The 14,010-nt window shown below is 47.3% G+C and overlaps 1 protein-coding gene across 1 annotated transcript in view; it reads right to left on the bottom strand.

The window, feature by feature from the left end:
• Positions 1 to 8,857: 8,857 nt before the first annotated feature.
• Positions 8,858 to 14,010, bottom strand: part of LOC119402234 (uncharacterized) — a 94,913-nt gene continuing 89,760 nt past the window's right edge. Inside the window, exon 7 of the mRNA XM_037669368.1 lies at positions 8,858 to 9,156. Within this exon, the coding sequence (XP_037525296.1) occupies positions 8,945 to 9,156 (212 nt within the window). The 3' untranslated portion in view covers positions 8,858 to 8,944. The remainder of the gene's footprint in view (positions 9,157 to 14,010) is intronic.

The following is a 14,010-nucleotide window of genomic DNA, read 5'->3' on the forward strand; positions in this document are numbered from 1 at the left end:
TGGTGTATGCGTTCGATGACTTTTCTGTTAGTACTGAAATATTGTTCATTTCTTTATATTAAAAGATAATACTCCATAAAAATGTACATATAGGCCTGCGTTAGTTGTATGCAACAAAGTGGCGCTGCCTTCGCTTGGCGTAATGATCCCATGCCGCGAAAAGCCATCCATGACACAGGCGCAGGCAACCTTGGTCGCAGGCGCGCACAACGCTAGGGTGGCTAGAGTGCCTCGATGCGCGCGCCCCCGCTTAGAGTGGTGTCAGCTTTTGAAAGGGCAGATGCCGCCTCCTCGGCCTTGGCGGCAGCGTGGCCGCCATTTTGAATCCCCCGCCCGGCCACTTGTGCGTGGCGCGCGTGTTGTTTTTAGGTCGGTGCTCGTTTCCCTCCAGTTTTATGCGCTCGCTACCGTCACCATGGCCGGGTGTTGCGTGCCGCAGTGCACCAATCATTCCAGAAACGGTGGGAGCTGTATCGTTTTAGAAGATACTAGGTTTCTTTGGACAGTAAAAATCAAACGTGACAAGCGGCATCCGAAGAACACATTATGCACTTGCAGCGTACGTTTCCGGCCGGTATTTCGAATGCACATGCAAGAATAATTCTGCCGGTGTTAACCTTGCGTAATAAATGGACACACTGATATCAGCTACATGCTCAAAATGCTTTGGTTCACGTGTGCATGAATCCTGCATTTTACTTCGCAAATATTCTTTACTGCACTTGGTTGGTCCCGTATCTGCCTTTGATTTTTGCTTTCGCTATTTTTGTGATTTGAAATGTATCATGGAATATATTATGCGTGTTTGTCTGCAGATCAGATCCTTCTTTTTTCTTTATAATAATTATTTGTGAGAATTTACGTCCCAAGAACCCCGATATGATTATGAGGGGCACCGTATATAGTGGAAGGCTCCCGAAATTTTGACCATCTGTTGTTCTTTAACGTACACATAAATCTAAGTACGCGGGCCTCTGTCATTTCACCTCCATCGAAATGGGGTCGCTGCGGCAGGGATTCCATCCCGCAACCTTCGGATCACCAGTCAAGCACCATAACTAAAACCACGGCAGGTTCTTGTTTTTTATATTTCTTTCCGTGTTTCAAGTACGCCTTCTGTGCTGGTCTGATGCCCATGTATGTATGTGTGCAGTTAAATGTTTTTTATCCTTCCCTGTTTTTGTGTTTCAAGGTTGCATTTTCGTCCTGTCTTAAAAAATTACGCAGTTCCTGTTTTTTTAATCATTTACGATCTCTGTGAATTGTCTAGTGGCAGTTCTGTTTTATTATGTAATCTACGTTTTGTGTAATTGCTTCTGTCAGCGCAGCTTTAATGCGCACAAATAAATGGCCTATACACTGGATAATAACGCACGCACGCACACACACACACACACACACACACACACACACACACACACACACACACACACACACACACACACACACACACACACACACACACACACTGAGTATCTTATTTCTTTGAGCAATTTATTTATTAATAATGTAAGCCCTGAAGGCGCATACAGGAATGCGCATACAAACCGTTCTCGCGAAGCGTCTATGCAAAGAAGACGCATGAAAACAACAACAAGACGGGGAAGCATTGTGTACAGTAGACACGCTATGTCAGTAAAAAATACGAGAAACAAAGTCAAGTTGTACAGTGAGTACGTCATGGAAAACCAGTTAATGAAATAAAAACTCACAGGCTCCTTTATGCGTTCGCTCAAGACGGCTCGAAAGCGAAAGCCATCTTCTTCCGAGGCCGGTTTTTGCGCACAAAGCGCGGTTTCATTGCCTCCAAGGTCGGAGGCACCTCACCTGGTTTTGCATTGCCTTCGTGATCTGCCTACTTTTGACCAAGCTACGATGTCATGCGATAACGGCATCATATGACGTCACGCCAAATTTGTGAAGCCATGATGACGTCATATGATGGCGTCATCACGTGACGATGATTTTTTGCATACCTCGTCCCCAACGTCGTGGTATACGCTGACGCCGTAGACGCGGAACGCCGACGGTCAAATTTCGCGTTTGATGAGGCATTTAAGGCTTTCGCCTTAAAAAAGACGTCCGACACGGTGGTATAGTGGTGACGGAGCTCGGCTGCTGACTCGAAAGTCACGGGTTCGATCCCGTGATAGAGGCCCGTGTACCGTGCGATGTCAGTGCAGGTACCAGATGGTCAAAATTCATGGAGCCCTCCACTACGGCGTGCCTCGTAATCATATCATCGTTCTGGCAAGTAGAACCCTAGATATTATTAAAAGAGATAAATAAACGATGCCGTGCATCTGCCGCACAAAGTGTAAAACAGTATTGGAAGCACTCAATGATATGTGCATCGAATTGGGCATGCGAGTAAACCTGTAGATACAGAAAAAGAAACTGCAGATACAAAAAGAAGGGAAAACGCACTGATACTGCGCGCATGCAAAGTTTTACGGCATACTACTTAACAACGTATTCATCGTTTCGATAAGGACTCAAGGTGCAACTCGAGTGCCGATACAGTAGCGGCTACAGATTGTGCGCAAGAAATGTCAGCAATAATAATGATAAAGAAGCTTTCGTTTCATTTTAGCAGGATATTCGCACCATACTGCCCCTCGGCCCTTTATTCTGTGTACAATATGTATGATGCCATTTATAATGAACGAGTAAATTGTTTGCAAACTTAGCAAAATGAGCCACCTTAATCGCGCTTAGGTAGCTTCGCAACACTAAATTGTGTGTGTTCAGATAGATATGCTGCTGCTGCTGCTGACATGTATGCAAATACTTTAAACGATTGTTTGTGTATGTGGAATGCAGAGCTTACGAGAAAATTAAGTAAGGCTTTAGACTTTATCGTTTCCGGCGTAAGGAAGAGGATTGGTTTTCAACATAACAGTCTACGTCTACCTCTAGCGCATAATACATGCACAGGCCGTCAGCTTACATGAATTACATGCTTCCTTAATAAACATTTAGGCAACAACAGCAATAAAAGCTGCCCAAGCTTCAAAAAAAAAAAATCACAGCATATCCACGGAGTGAATGATGATGAGTGGGCGAAGCTGCGGAGGTTCATCGGTAAACCGTGAATCTTCCGTGAATTCTGCCCAGTACATCATCACCGACGTGAGATCGGGCGCGTTTATACTAAAGTTTCGATGAGTTATGACGACTTGCAGCTCACTTTAATTTTACATGTACGCTGTGAATTTTCATTGTTTAGAAAACCATTGCTTTAGAAAACATCTGGCGTCTTTCGTTAAGCAGCTGGCGTCTTTTCCTTTCGCTTTAGAAACATCTGGCGTTCTTTCGTTTTGCTTTTACAAAACATCTGGCGTCTTTCGTTGGTTTATTTCATCAGTCAACGGCGTTTTGAACAAAATTTTTATTGTTTAATCACGCACAGGAGAAATCTCACCAGGCACTACCTTGGAGGTAAAGAATGGCTGCTAATGGGAATGAGAGACAGAAGAAGTCGGCTTTTAGCTAACGCTGCGAATTTTTTATTGTTCAACAACGCACAGGAAAAATCTCCCACCGGCACCACCTTGGAGGTCAAAGCGTAAGACTAGTTACGCACTACGACTACGACTACGAGGGACGAACGGGTGCCGCCTTAAGGAGCTTCGCCCCTAAAAAGAAAAGAAAAAGCTCACTAGCGTGCACTTATTTCCGGACGTATCCGCGCACCGCAAGCGCTTTGTGTAGCGCGTTCCGCATGCTGCCGAGCTGCGGCGGGATTCGCAATGGCGGCCGTCGTAGCAGACGACGCGCCTGTCCTCACCCTCAGCGGAGCGCGCGGGCATCAAGGCACCCTAGGGTGGCTAGAAGGGGAGGTGTGATGACCGGGCGGCAAAAGTTGGCCGCCATTCGCGTGAATGCCGTGGGGCGGCGCTGCCGTCGGGGGCGCCGTCAGCAAACGTAGGCGTTCTCCGTTCTCGGCAGGGAGAACGCTTCAGTGGAAATGCGTTACCAAATTATATGAAACTTTAGCTGATAATGCAGTTCCTTAGTCATAGCACAGCTTGTATTGCGCTACTGTTATCATTCGGGTTTGAAATACGGCGTACAGAGCCGAGTTTTGTTCCGACAGAAAGCAAGCACGCCTGCAGCAAGGTGTGGGAGCGGGCTAGTTGGTATTCCATAATGCTAAAACTTTAACGCAAAACGAGTACAGCGGACAAAGAAACGACGAGAACAAGCGCTAACTTCCAACTATCGTTTATTAATGCAACACACACATATATACCTGTCACATGTGATTACACAGATACCAGTCAACGCAAAAGGGGACACTTATCTAAGTAAAAAGCAGCAAAACTACGCAGGACCTACACGTGCGGGTGAATTTAAGTAATCTAGTTCCTTTTTTTGTTAGTGTCATGGATGGCTTGCTGATGCAGCTTCCATTAGCAATCGCTGCCGCCTCAATGATGAGCCTGGTGATCCTTGTGCTCGTTTTGCGCTAAAGTTTTAGCAAGCAGGCCTCTTGGAAAGCTATATTGAAGCACTACTACTGGGAGAGCGGGGCTTACAGGGCCGTACCCAGGAATTTTTTTCGGGGGGTGTTTGTGTGTAGAATGGCTAACTTTGGCAACTGGCTAACTTTGGCAACTGGTGGTCGCTGTGAAGGCGTGCAAGTATTTTAGTCTCACCCGAAAAGTATTTAGAAGAATCTTCATTACCCGATTACTACATGACTTGCTAACTTAGTGCCTGTTCACAAGAGTGGACTGTAATATACCCTTGGGCGCTGTGGGCACTATGATAAATAAAGAAATAACTAAAGCAAGAAAAAATTTCAGGGGGTGTCAGAACCCCCACCCCCCCACCCTTTAGTTACGGCCCTGGGGGCTTAATTATGTTCCAATGCACTCTGATCATTTTATTCGTGCGCCTCATTACGTGCGAAAGCAGATAACTTGAGTTACGCCAACCAAATTAGGATTAAACCATGGCATACATGGTAATACAATGTTCGGTAGTCTTTTGAGGCTCAATTCAGAAACCAAATAAATAAATGCAACATGTTACTGGGTAAAGAAACTCTATTTTGTACAACTGAGTGCATGTACAACTGAATGCGCGGCTTGCCTCACAACACACAAGGCTTTCTCCTTTTGACTTTTATGTCATTCATTTCTTTGACATTTTGTCATTCATTCCGCTGTTTGCGCAAACAGCAGAATTCCCTTAAAGCGCTTTGTCAGCCCTCGGAATGGCGCGTGCCCACTTCAAGAACAGTTCTTGGCAAGTCGGTGCACGGAAAAGGGACACTTTTTCCCAACAAGATCTGTAGCCGGAATCACACTCTGGCATGAAGCACCAACGCTGAGTTGTTTTCTTTGAGGTAGACGGCATCTTTGCCAGCACGCAGCACTCATGAATCAACAGCACACGTCAACAGTTCGCAGCAAACGACACCACTACAAACCGCCGGCCAGGCGTTGACAGCCGGATTAGCCTCTCTCCGCGGAAACGCTGACGGCGCCCCGGCCGGCAGCGCTACGTTGTGCCCTAGCGGCGATCACGCGAAAGAGGACCACCCTCTCCTATGGCTGGCCGCCGCGCTCAGCACACCTCCCCTTCTAGCCACCCTAACAACGCTGTACAAATACCGAGAAGGTGTATAAAGCCACATCATCTGATTGTAACAGCTTGCTATTTTCAAAAATGGCTGGAAAGCTCGAAATAAAGCTGGTTAAGCATAGCTACAGTAAATCCTGCGAAAGCGGAACAACGACAGCTTTCACAAGGGCTAGCGGCATTGCTATCAATTCTCAGCGTTGCTGGAGCGAGCCTTCATGCGTGTTTGGAGCCTTTCAGATCGAAAAATACTGCTTATAAAATAACTACGTGCTTTTAGGATAAACCACTGCAGCTACAAACGCTACGAAGGGTAAGCTTCCTGTCGCGCCGTAAAAAGCTGGGTCGAGAAAAATCAGTTGTCGGTCCCTTTAATCACTAAATTACCGGTATGCATGCAGCCCAAGCTTTTACGAAACTACCGACGCTATATTGATTACCGGATGAAGGCGTTTTTTATTTTTTTGAAAGCTCCATACTCGCTCAGTTTTTACTATGCTGCCTCTGCATCGCATTATTCAGTTCCTGTCTTCATCTTCTAAGAACTGAAGGTGCACCTGCATTCAGCTTCATGAATAGCAATAGATGCAAGGGTTGCGTTTGTGTAAATTGTTCTGGCAGATACAGCTTTTAACACCGATGTCTACATGCCTTCAGTGCCGAGGACCATGTTGCGCTGGCAAGTTTATCTGTTTCATTACCGCCTTAGCTGTATGCATAGTATTCGGTTCAAAATTCAGCACAACTGTGGTCATAAGAGCGGTCGCAGCTTTCCTACAAGCCACTGGACTGGATGCGCGGCTATATCTCTGCGCCACCTTGACGGGACTGTACACACTCACCTCCCTTACTTACCATTGTCATCCATCACTCTTTTTTCTCCCCTTTCCCCACCTCCGTTGTAGAGTAGCAGGCTAGAGCATACTATCGCTCAACGGGCCGACCTCTCTGCCTTTCTATAAATAAACCTCTCTCTCTTCGGTTCATAACTGTTTAGATTTTATGTCTCAGTTTTATTTAAAAGCAGGCGACAAAGTATCTGCAGTCACTGCTTTATTTCAACCTACAGTTAGAAAATATTTCGAAGGTTGTGGTCGCTGCTGTATACGAGCTTACCTCAGATTTCATACCTGTGGTATTTTGAGTCTGTTAAAAGTAAGCGCAACGCTCTTTGGTGAAAGTTCGTCAATATTTCTTTGAAAAAAAGAAAAAAAAAAAACACTGTGGAGTTCTAGGACCCTTTTGAGAATGGTTGTCTTACTATTCGAAAACTATTCGATGACTATTCGATTAGTATTCGTATTCAATTCGGTGTCATCACTATTCGATTCGTATTCGATTCGGTTCCAAAATTCACTATTCGCACACCCCTAACAAGAACGCTTACATCTTGGAACGTTGTCATTCCTGCCATCACATATCAATCCTAAAGAAGCATCTGCAGAATTAAAAACTTGCGGATATTGTTTTGTGTTTATTTTGAATACTTCTACGAAAGAATACGATGGCTATTTATGCAATTTACTGCGCGTGGGAAGGAGCGTTTGCAGGCTGGTTAACTAGATGGCACCATCATATCAACACTCGCGAGTACGCGAGTGTGTGCTTGCGGGCTTGCGGCCGATTGCGCCGGTTTGCGCGTCGTGTTAAAGCCCCTGAAACTTCGTTCGCGACGTGTATCTCGTAGTTGTCATAGTGTCCCGTTGTGTGCGTTTTCTGTCGCTGCATACCACTCGACTTCATGTGACAGCCCTTTTTTCTTTCGAGCTAGAAACTTCAGTGCATCAGTGCAAACCAGGACGGACGGCAAAGAAGAGATGAGTCAAGTCCTGAAAGTTATGTACGAACTAGTCGCAACCGATTTTTTTAATACTTTTTAACGGCGGTAAAGCTTCGTGGAGCGTACGTTGGGGGGCTCGTTGGTAAGACATAATTGAAAAAAATTATGACTGCGCTAAGGACGAGACACCAGAAACGAAGTGGTTTCAATAAAACCAGTTGTTAGTCTGCGATCGTCCTATCCACTTCGTTTTCTGGTGTCTCGTCCTTAGCGCAGTTATAATTTTTTTCCATAAAGCTTCGTGGGCCGTGTAACTTTAGTTTCGATTGAAGCTTTCGGGAGATGTCTCACTCACATTCGCCGCTGCATGCTGCAATCGACATTTTTCTGCTTTACGGCTCTCTGCGCTGAAGTACGGCAGCAATGAGCTGAAAAAGAACGTGGATACAGGTGTCTCGCCATTGCAAGTCGAATCAGCGTGCGACCACGACCTACGGATCTTGCTTCGAGCTGCGAATCTGTCGAGTGACCTCTGTGCAAGCGAACGGAGAAACTTTGGTAGGGAGTGCCTAGTAAAAACCATGCACAAACAGGTGGACATTTTAACTGTTATCATCCGGACCACCTGCACAGACAACCGTACACTAACACACGGCTTCACGCATCAAAACACAGCTGATGTCCTCTGAACAGCGCGCAGGTTGGTAGATTAAAACTGATTACTACCGTCAAATGTAGCGAGCGTCTCAGGGTCTGGCAACGCTAGCAATGATCGTTTTGTTCCATCATGGCGGAACCCATGCGGTTATAGGTTTCAATGCATGGGCCCTATGGGGAGCTTTTCGTCTAGGGTCAGTATATTAACTCTCTGATAGCAGAAGCTGGCCAGTGAAGTCACTCGCTCTCGCGGTTGCCTGATCAAGTAGGCCGGCTACGTCACGGGGCCACCGAGTGCTCTTCGAAATCGAAACTGCCTCCGGTCGTAACATACGAGCATATAATTAAACATTCGTCTCGCGCTGGTGCAAATGAGTTTCGTTGCCGCTATTATTGAGTCAGTAGACATTCATTAAGAGCAAAAAAACAGAGGTTCACAAATTTTCTGTCACCATTCCTTTAAATGTCAAATCTACATCAATGCGAACGACACCTCCGCGCTATACAAATATTTGTACACCAGGTAGCGCGACCTATTGGATTTTGTGGCTTTCGAACGCAATATAAAATACAAAACCTCTTCGAATTACGAAACGAAAGCTCGATTTTGTCACTATCGATAATGTTCTCTCCATTTACACTAGAATCTAATCGCATGTTCTGGGCGGTTGGTGAGTTGAAGGTTGATCAACCTTTAACTACTTCTATGGAGGCATTTTTTCCTTTTGTGTTATGAAGAAATGCTGTGACAAAGGAATCAACGATCATTTTTTCATATCTGTACATTCATTAAGTTGAGAGTCACAACGTAAAACAAGAGACAGCAAATATAAACAACGAATATGTTCATTTTTTTATTACCTCGATCACGCTCTGTGTCTTGAGAGAACACCCTAGCATGTCCTCTCAAGCCTGTTATCGCCTTGACTTCTTTGGTGAAGAAATGGTGCTACCAGACGTGCATGTATCTCCGCTCCCAACGTAGTTTGTGCTTGCCGAGCTGCAATGTTTTTCGAAGTAATCATCGCAGCAGTTTGTTCCACTGTCTGCACCCTGTTTCACCCACAACATGCACGGAGGCCTAGTTTCGGTGCCTGCTTCTTCGCGCGCAGCAACTTGAGCCATTCCTGGAAAAGAAATTAAACCAGCCACAATGAACAACTGCTAAATGTTAACAAGGGCATCCGATGTTCAATGTGAAAATCATACATCAATGAAACCTATATATATCTCCAGACCACAGACACTCTAGGATTCGATGTATGCTAAGCTTTCATGAGCCAGAAAAATGTAATGAATCATCACGATAAAAGACGCGCAGCGTCATTTTACGATGAGCGTACATTTTGGCCACAGCGGAATACTTCACAGACGACGTTTTCTACCATGTATTTATTCAGCAATAAAGCGTAAGGCACCATGTGCTCACCTCTGCAGAAGGACATCGCAGTGCCTTTGTACAGTGAAAGAAGCGCAGTGAACTTCACCAACTCTCGATGGCACCCCTATACTGCACGTTCAAATATGTTTAGACATGCGAACCTGCCATAATTTTTACGTTAGATTTTACTAACTCCATCTGAACTGCGAAGAACCTAAGTTGATAGAAACATATCAAGGGATACTGGATAGAAAAAATTAGGCTTAATTAGAAAACGGCCTTTCAAAATACAAAACAAATTAATTGTCCAAGTACGAAAGGAGCATCGAAATTCATGTCATTGCATCGATATGCGAACGCAATTTGTGTACGCATGATTTTCCAACAATTGAAACTCAGCGAACATTTGCAAGGTTCATTCTGTAAAAATTTCGCTTTGTGATCCCATTTTGAATATTCGTGAAGAGTAACCGCTACAGTTTTTAGGGCGAAATGAACTTTATTTTATCAGATAAGATTACTAATGAAAATGAGGGAGTTCGTAAAGTCATAACACGGAGCGAGCAAGAAGCGTTTCAGTTATAAAAATTAATTTGTAATAAATGTTATAGTGTGCCAGTGCATATTTTTGCATTGCTGTTAGCCAGATTCGCAAGTTTTTGTACTTTATTCGCTAAAAGAATATACTTCCATCATCAGCACAAATCACGCATTGAAGGAAAAGATTACATTGCAATACGATTAAAAATGTAGTTAACATGAGAAGTCCTAATATGCATAATCTGACATATTCCATATTTTACAGCTTGCATGGTGCTACCACCCGTGCATATATCTCCGCTCCCAACGTAGTTTGTGCTTCCCGAGCTGCAATGTTTTTCATGACATTGCACTGATATGCGAACGCAATTTGTTCCCACCCAGTCTCATGTACACTTTCAAACGGTATTGAATCAGATTGAGGAGAACACCAGGAATTACGTAACACTGAGGCTTTCTTAATAATGTTGCGTGGTCAGCTTGTCGAAGCCAATAAACATGTCTAACAATATTCCTATGTTGACTTCTTCTGCCTCATTATTTTCATAATTATTTTTAAAAAAAGGAGCACTTTAGGTTGAGAAGCCTGATCTCAAGCCGTACACTCATTTTGTTATGATGGAATGTCTGTAACATATTTTCACATTCTAACACAAATCACTTTAAAGCGAAAGCTCTGCTGCTGCAGGCACAAACCCAGACAATGGCTTATTCCCTGAATACGACCTTCAAGCTCAGCCAAGATCATGCAAACGTCTCTCAGCTGCCCCGGCGCCTCAAATATTGGTTTATACATTGCCCGCGAGATGGCGCAAAGTTCTCGCCGATGAGTTCGCGCCTACGTCAAGGTCAAATTATATGGGTCGCGAAAGTTTGAACGAAAAGTGGTCGAAAATCTATTGCCGCAGACGTCAACGCCCGCCGTGCGATTGAAGTGCGACTAGTTGAGGAGGAGACAAACAAGAAAAGCAACAACTCAAGGGTATTTTTTTCGAATACTCCTAATTTTATACACGCCATAGTAAGCAAGAAATTTATTTTACGGCTTATGTGACCCTCGGCTAAATAGTTGATTGCCCGATTTTTGTTGGATCGAGCGGCATAAATGGGGGAGGAGGAGGTGGTGGTGGCGTATGCAGGCAGTCTGCAATGTGGGATGTGGGCTTGTGTTTAGTTCGGCGCACTGTCGGGTCAACGAGGCATCGCTCACTTTTGCGCGGTGGTTTCGTGCGTATCTTCCATAGGTTATTTATTTGGTTATCTGTTATTTACTGGCGTGACACTTCAGAGAAGCTTAACTAGCTCACATAATATTGCCACGCCCGCTCCTTCTTTTATTTTGTTGTGTTCGAGTTTGACCAGCAAGGACGTTTATCAACGCTCGACGCTGGCAGTGTTCGAGAAGCTTCACGATTTTAGTAGATCGTTTTGTTAACATTGCGCGCCGCACGCGAATGTTCAAGCTTTGTCGAGAGATAACGCCGCCACCAGCGATATTGCTGGAAAGTTCCACAGCGCCTGTATAAAAGCCGACGCGCTTAACCGCTTGTCAGTTGATCGACGGACGACGCCCTGTTCGCCGCTATCATTGTACAGCGTGTATTGCTGTAGTTCTAGTTCTCATTTTCCGGCCACAAGCTCGGCCAAATAAACAGTTTCATCCTGGAAACACCGACTGCTGTCTTCGTCGACGTCACGACCACGTGACATCTGGTGGAGGTGCTGCTTCTTCCATGATCCGGACGCCCCCGCGAAGCGCTTACCCAAGCCCAAGCCGCGACGAGGACGACGGCAAAGAAAGCCCGGATCGTCGAACGAGCCGCAGGCAGAAGGGACTGCATCCAGAGTACGGGCTCCTTCTCGAAAAAACCAGGCAGCCCCAGATCCCAACATGACCGACCCCGTACAGCCTGCGTCGATCCTTCTCCGGCAGCCCAAGGAGTCGCCAACCTTCCACGGGTCGTCATTTGAAGACCCGGAAAGCTGGCTCGAGGCCTACGACCGAGTCGCCCATTTCATTGGCTGGACAAGCAAAGACAAGCTACGACATGCGTACTTTGCCTTGGAAGACGCCGCTCGTACCTGGTTCGAAAACCAAGAGCGAACCCTGACAACGTGGGACACCTTTCGCGCCAGGTTCCTCGCGACATTCACGAGCGTCGTCCGGAAAGAACGTGCTGAGGCTCTGCTCGAGACCCGCGTGCAGATGCCGAACGAAAACGTGGCGCTCTTCACGGAAGAGATGACAAGGCTGTTCCGTCATGCAGACCCTGCCCTTCCCGAGGACAAGAAGGTCCGCTTTCTTATGCGAGGAGTCAAACAGGAGCTCTTCGCCGGGCTGATGCGGAACCCCCCATCGACAGTTCAAGAATTCGTCTCGGAAGCAACGGCCATCGAGAAGACGCTCGAGATGCGCACCCGACAGTACAATCGCCGCGCATTCCAAGACAGCGCAGCAGTTCATGCCCTCGGCTCCGACGACTTGCGCGAAACGATCCGAGCCATCGTGCGAGAGGAGCTGCAAAAGCTCGCGCCTTTTGCACAGCCCGAAGTGACGTCGATTGCGGACGTTGTACGCGAGGAAATCCAACAGTCACTGGGTGTTCTTCAGCCGGCACCGCCACAGCTGCAAGCAATAAGCTATGCCGCTGCTGCCCGACGCAACGCCCCCCTCCTCGCCCTCGTCAAGACGCGGCGCCGCACCAGCAGTTCCGCCGCCAGACACCGCCGCCACCACCGACGTCATACCGCCCGCCAGCCGGTCAGCGATACACGCCGAGGAAGACCGACGTTTGGCGCGCCCCCGACCATCGTCCACTCTGCTACCACTGCGGAGAAGCCGGCCACACCTACCGCCGCTGCCATTATCGTCAGATGGGACTGCGTGGGTTCGCCGTCGACGCGCCGCGTCCACGGCAGGATGAACGACCACGTGACATCGCCGACTATCTGGCAGGAGCGCAGTGGACCCGAGGACCTTCCCGATCGCCGTCGGCAGGCCGCTACGCCTCTCCCCAACGCCGACCATGCACTGGCCCAACCCGGGGCCGGTCACCTAGCCCGCATCCGGAAAACTAAGGGCAGCAACCGATGGAGGTGCGGTTGCTGTGCGACGAAATACCGAAGACCCTCCGCCGCCGCCGCCACGACGAAGGCTTCAGGACACGACGCGAACCCCTGACGACGAAACCTCGCGTACCGAAGTAGACCTGACGACGCAACGTGGAAGCAGCGGAACAAACCGACGTAGCCGTGACCCGACGCCAGGACCTAACTGCAACGCAAGACGACGAACTAGCGACCTCGACGTTCTTATCGACGGCCACAGCGTCACAGCCCTCGTCGACACCGGAGCCGACTATTCTGTCATCAGTGGACCGTTCGCCACGAAGCTGAAGAAAGTTAGGACAGCCTGGGAAGGCCCCGAAATCCGGACAGCTGGAGGTCACCGCGTAACGCCGGAGGGAATATGCACAGCGAGACTCGCCATTAACAACCGGATTTATCCCGCCAACTTCGTAATCCTGCCGCGTTGCTCGAGAGGTGTCATCCTTGGTATGGACTTCTTAGGCCTTCATGGTGCAATCATCGACCTGACGTCTAAGTCAATAACACTGTCCACGGAAAAGGCACTACCGCCGCACACTCCGCCGCCCAGAAAGCACGCCTTGAATGTGCTGGAAGACCAGGTCACCATTCCCTCTCGCTCCAGCGTCATCATTTCCGTCGGCACTCAGAAATCAGCAGACCTAAAAGGCGTTGTTGAAGGCGACCAGCACCACTTCATTAACCGCAATATTTGCGTCGCAAGAGGAGTAGCAGAGCTGCGGGCAGGGAAAGCAACAGTTATGCTCACGAATTTCAGCAACAAGCACGTGAGCAAAAGGCACGACGGTCGCCTACATCGAAGAAATTGTAGAAGCCAGCAATGCTTTCGGCCTCACCGATTCTCCCGAGCCTACTCCGACGAATAAAGCGCCGCAACCAGCTTTCAACATCAATCCCAGCCTTCAGAAGCACAAACAACAGCTCAAAACCCTGCTCTTGCAATACAAGGACT

Source organism: Rhipicephalus sanguineus, chromosome 8 (genome assembly GCF_013339695.2).
Source record: "Rhipicephalus sanguineus isolate Rsan-2018 chromosome 8, BIME_Rsan_1.4, whole genome shotgun sequence".
NCBI lineage: Eukaryota > Metazoa > Arthropoda > Arachnida > Ixodida > Ixodidae > Rhipicephalus > Rhipicephalus sanguineus.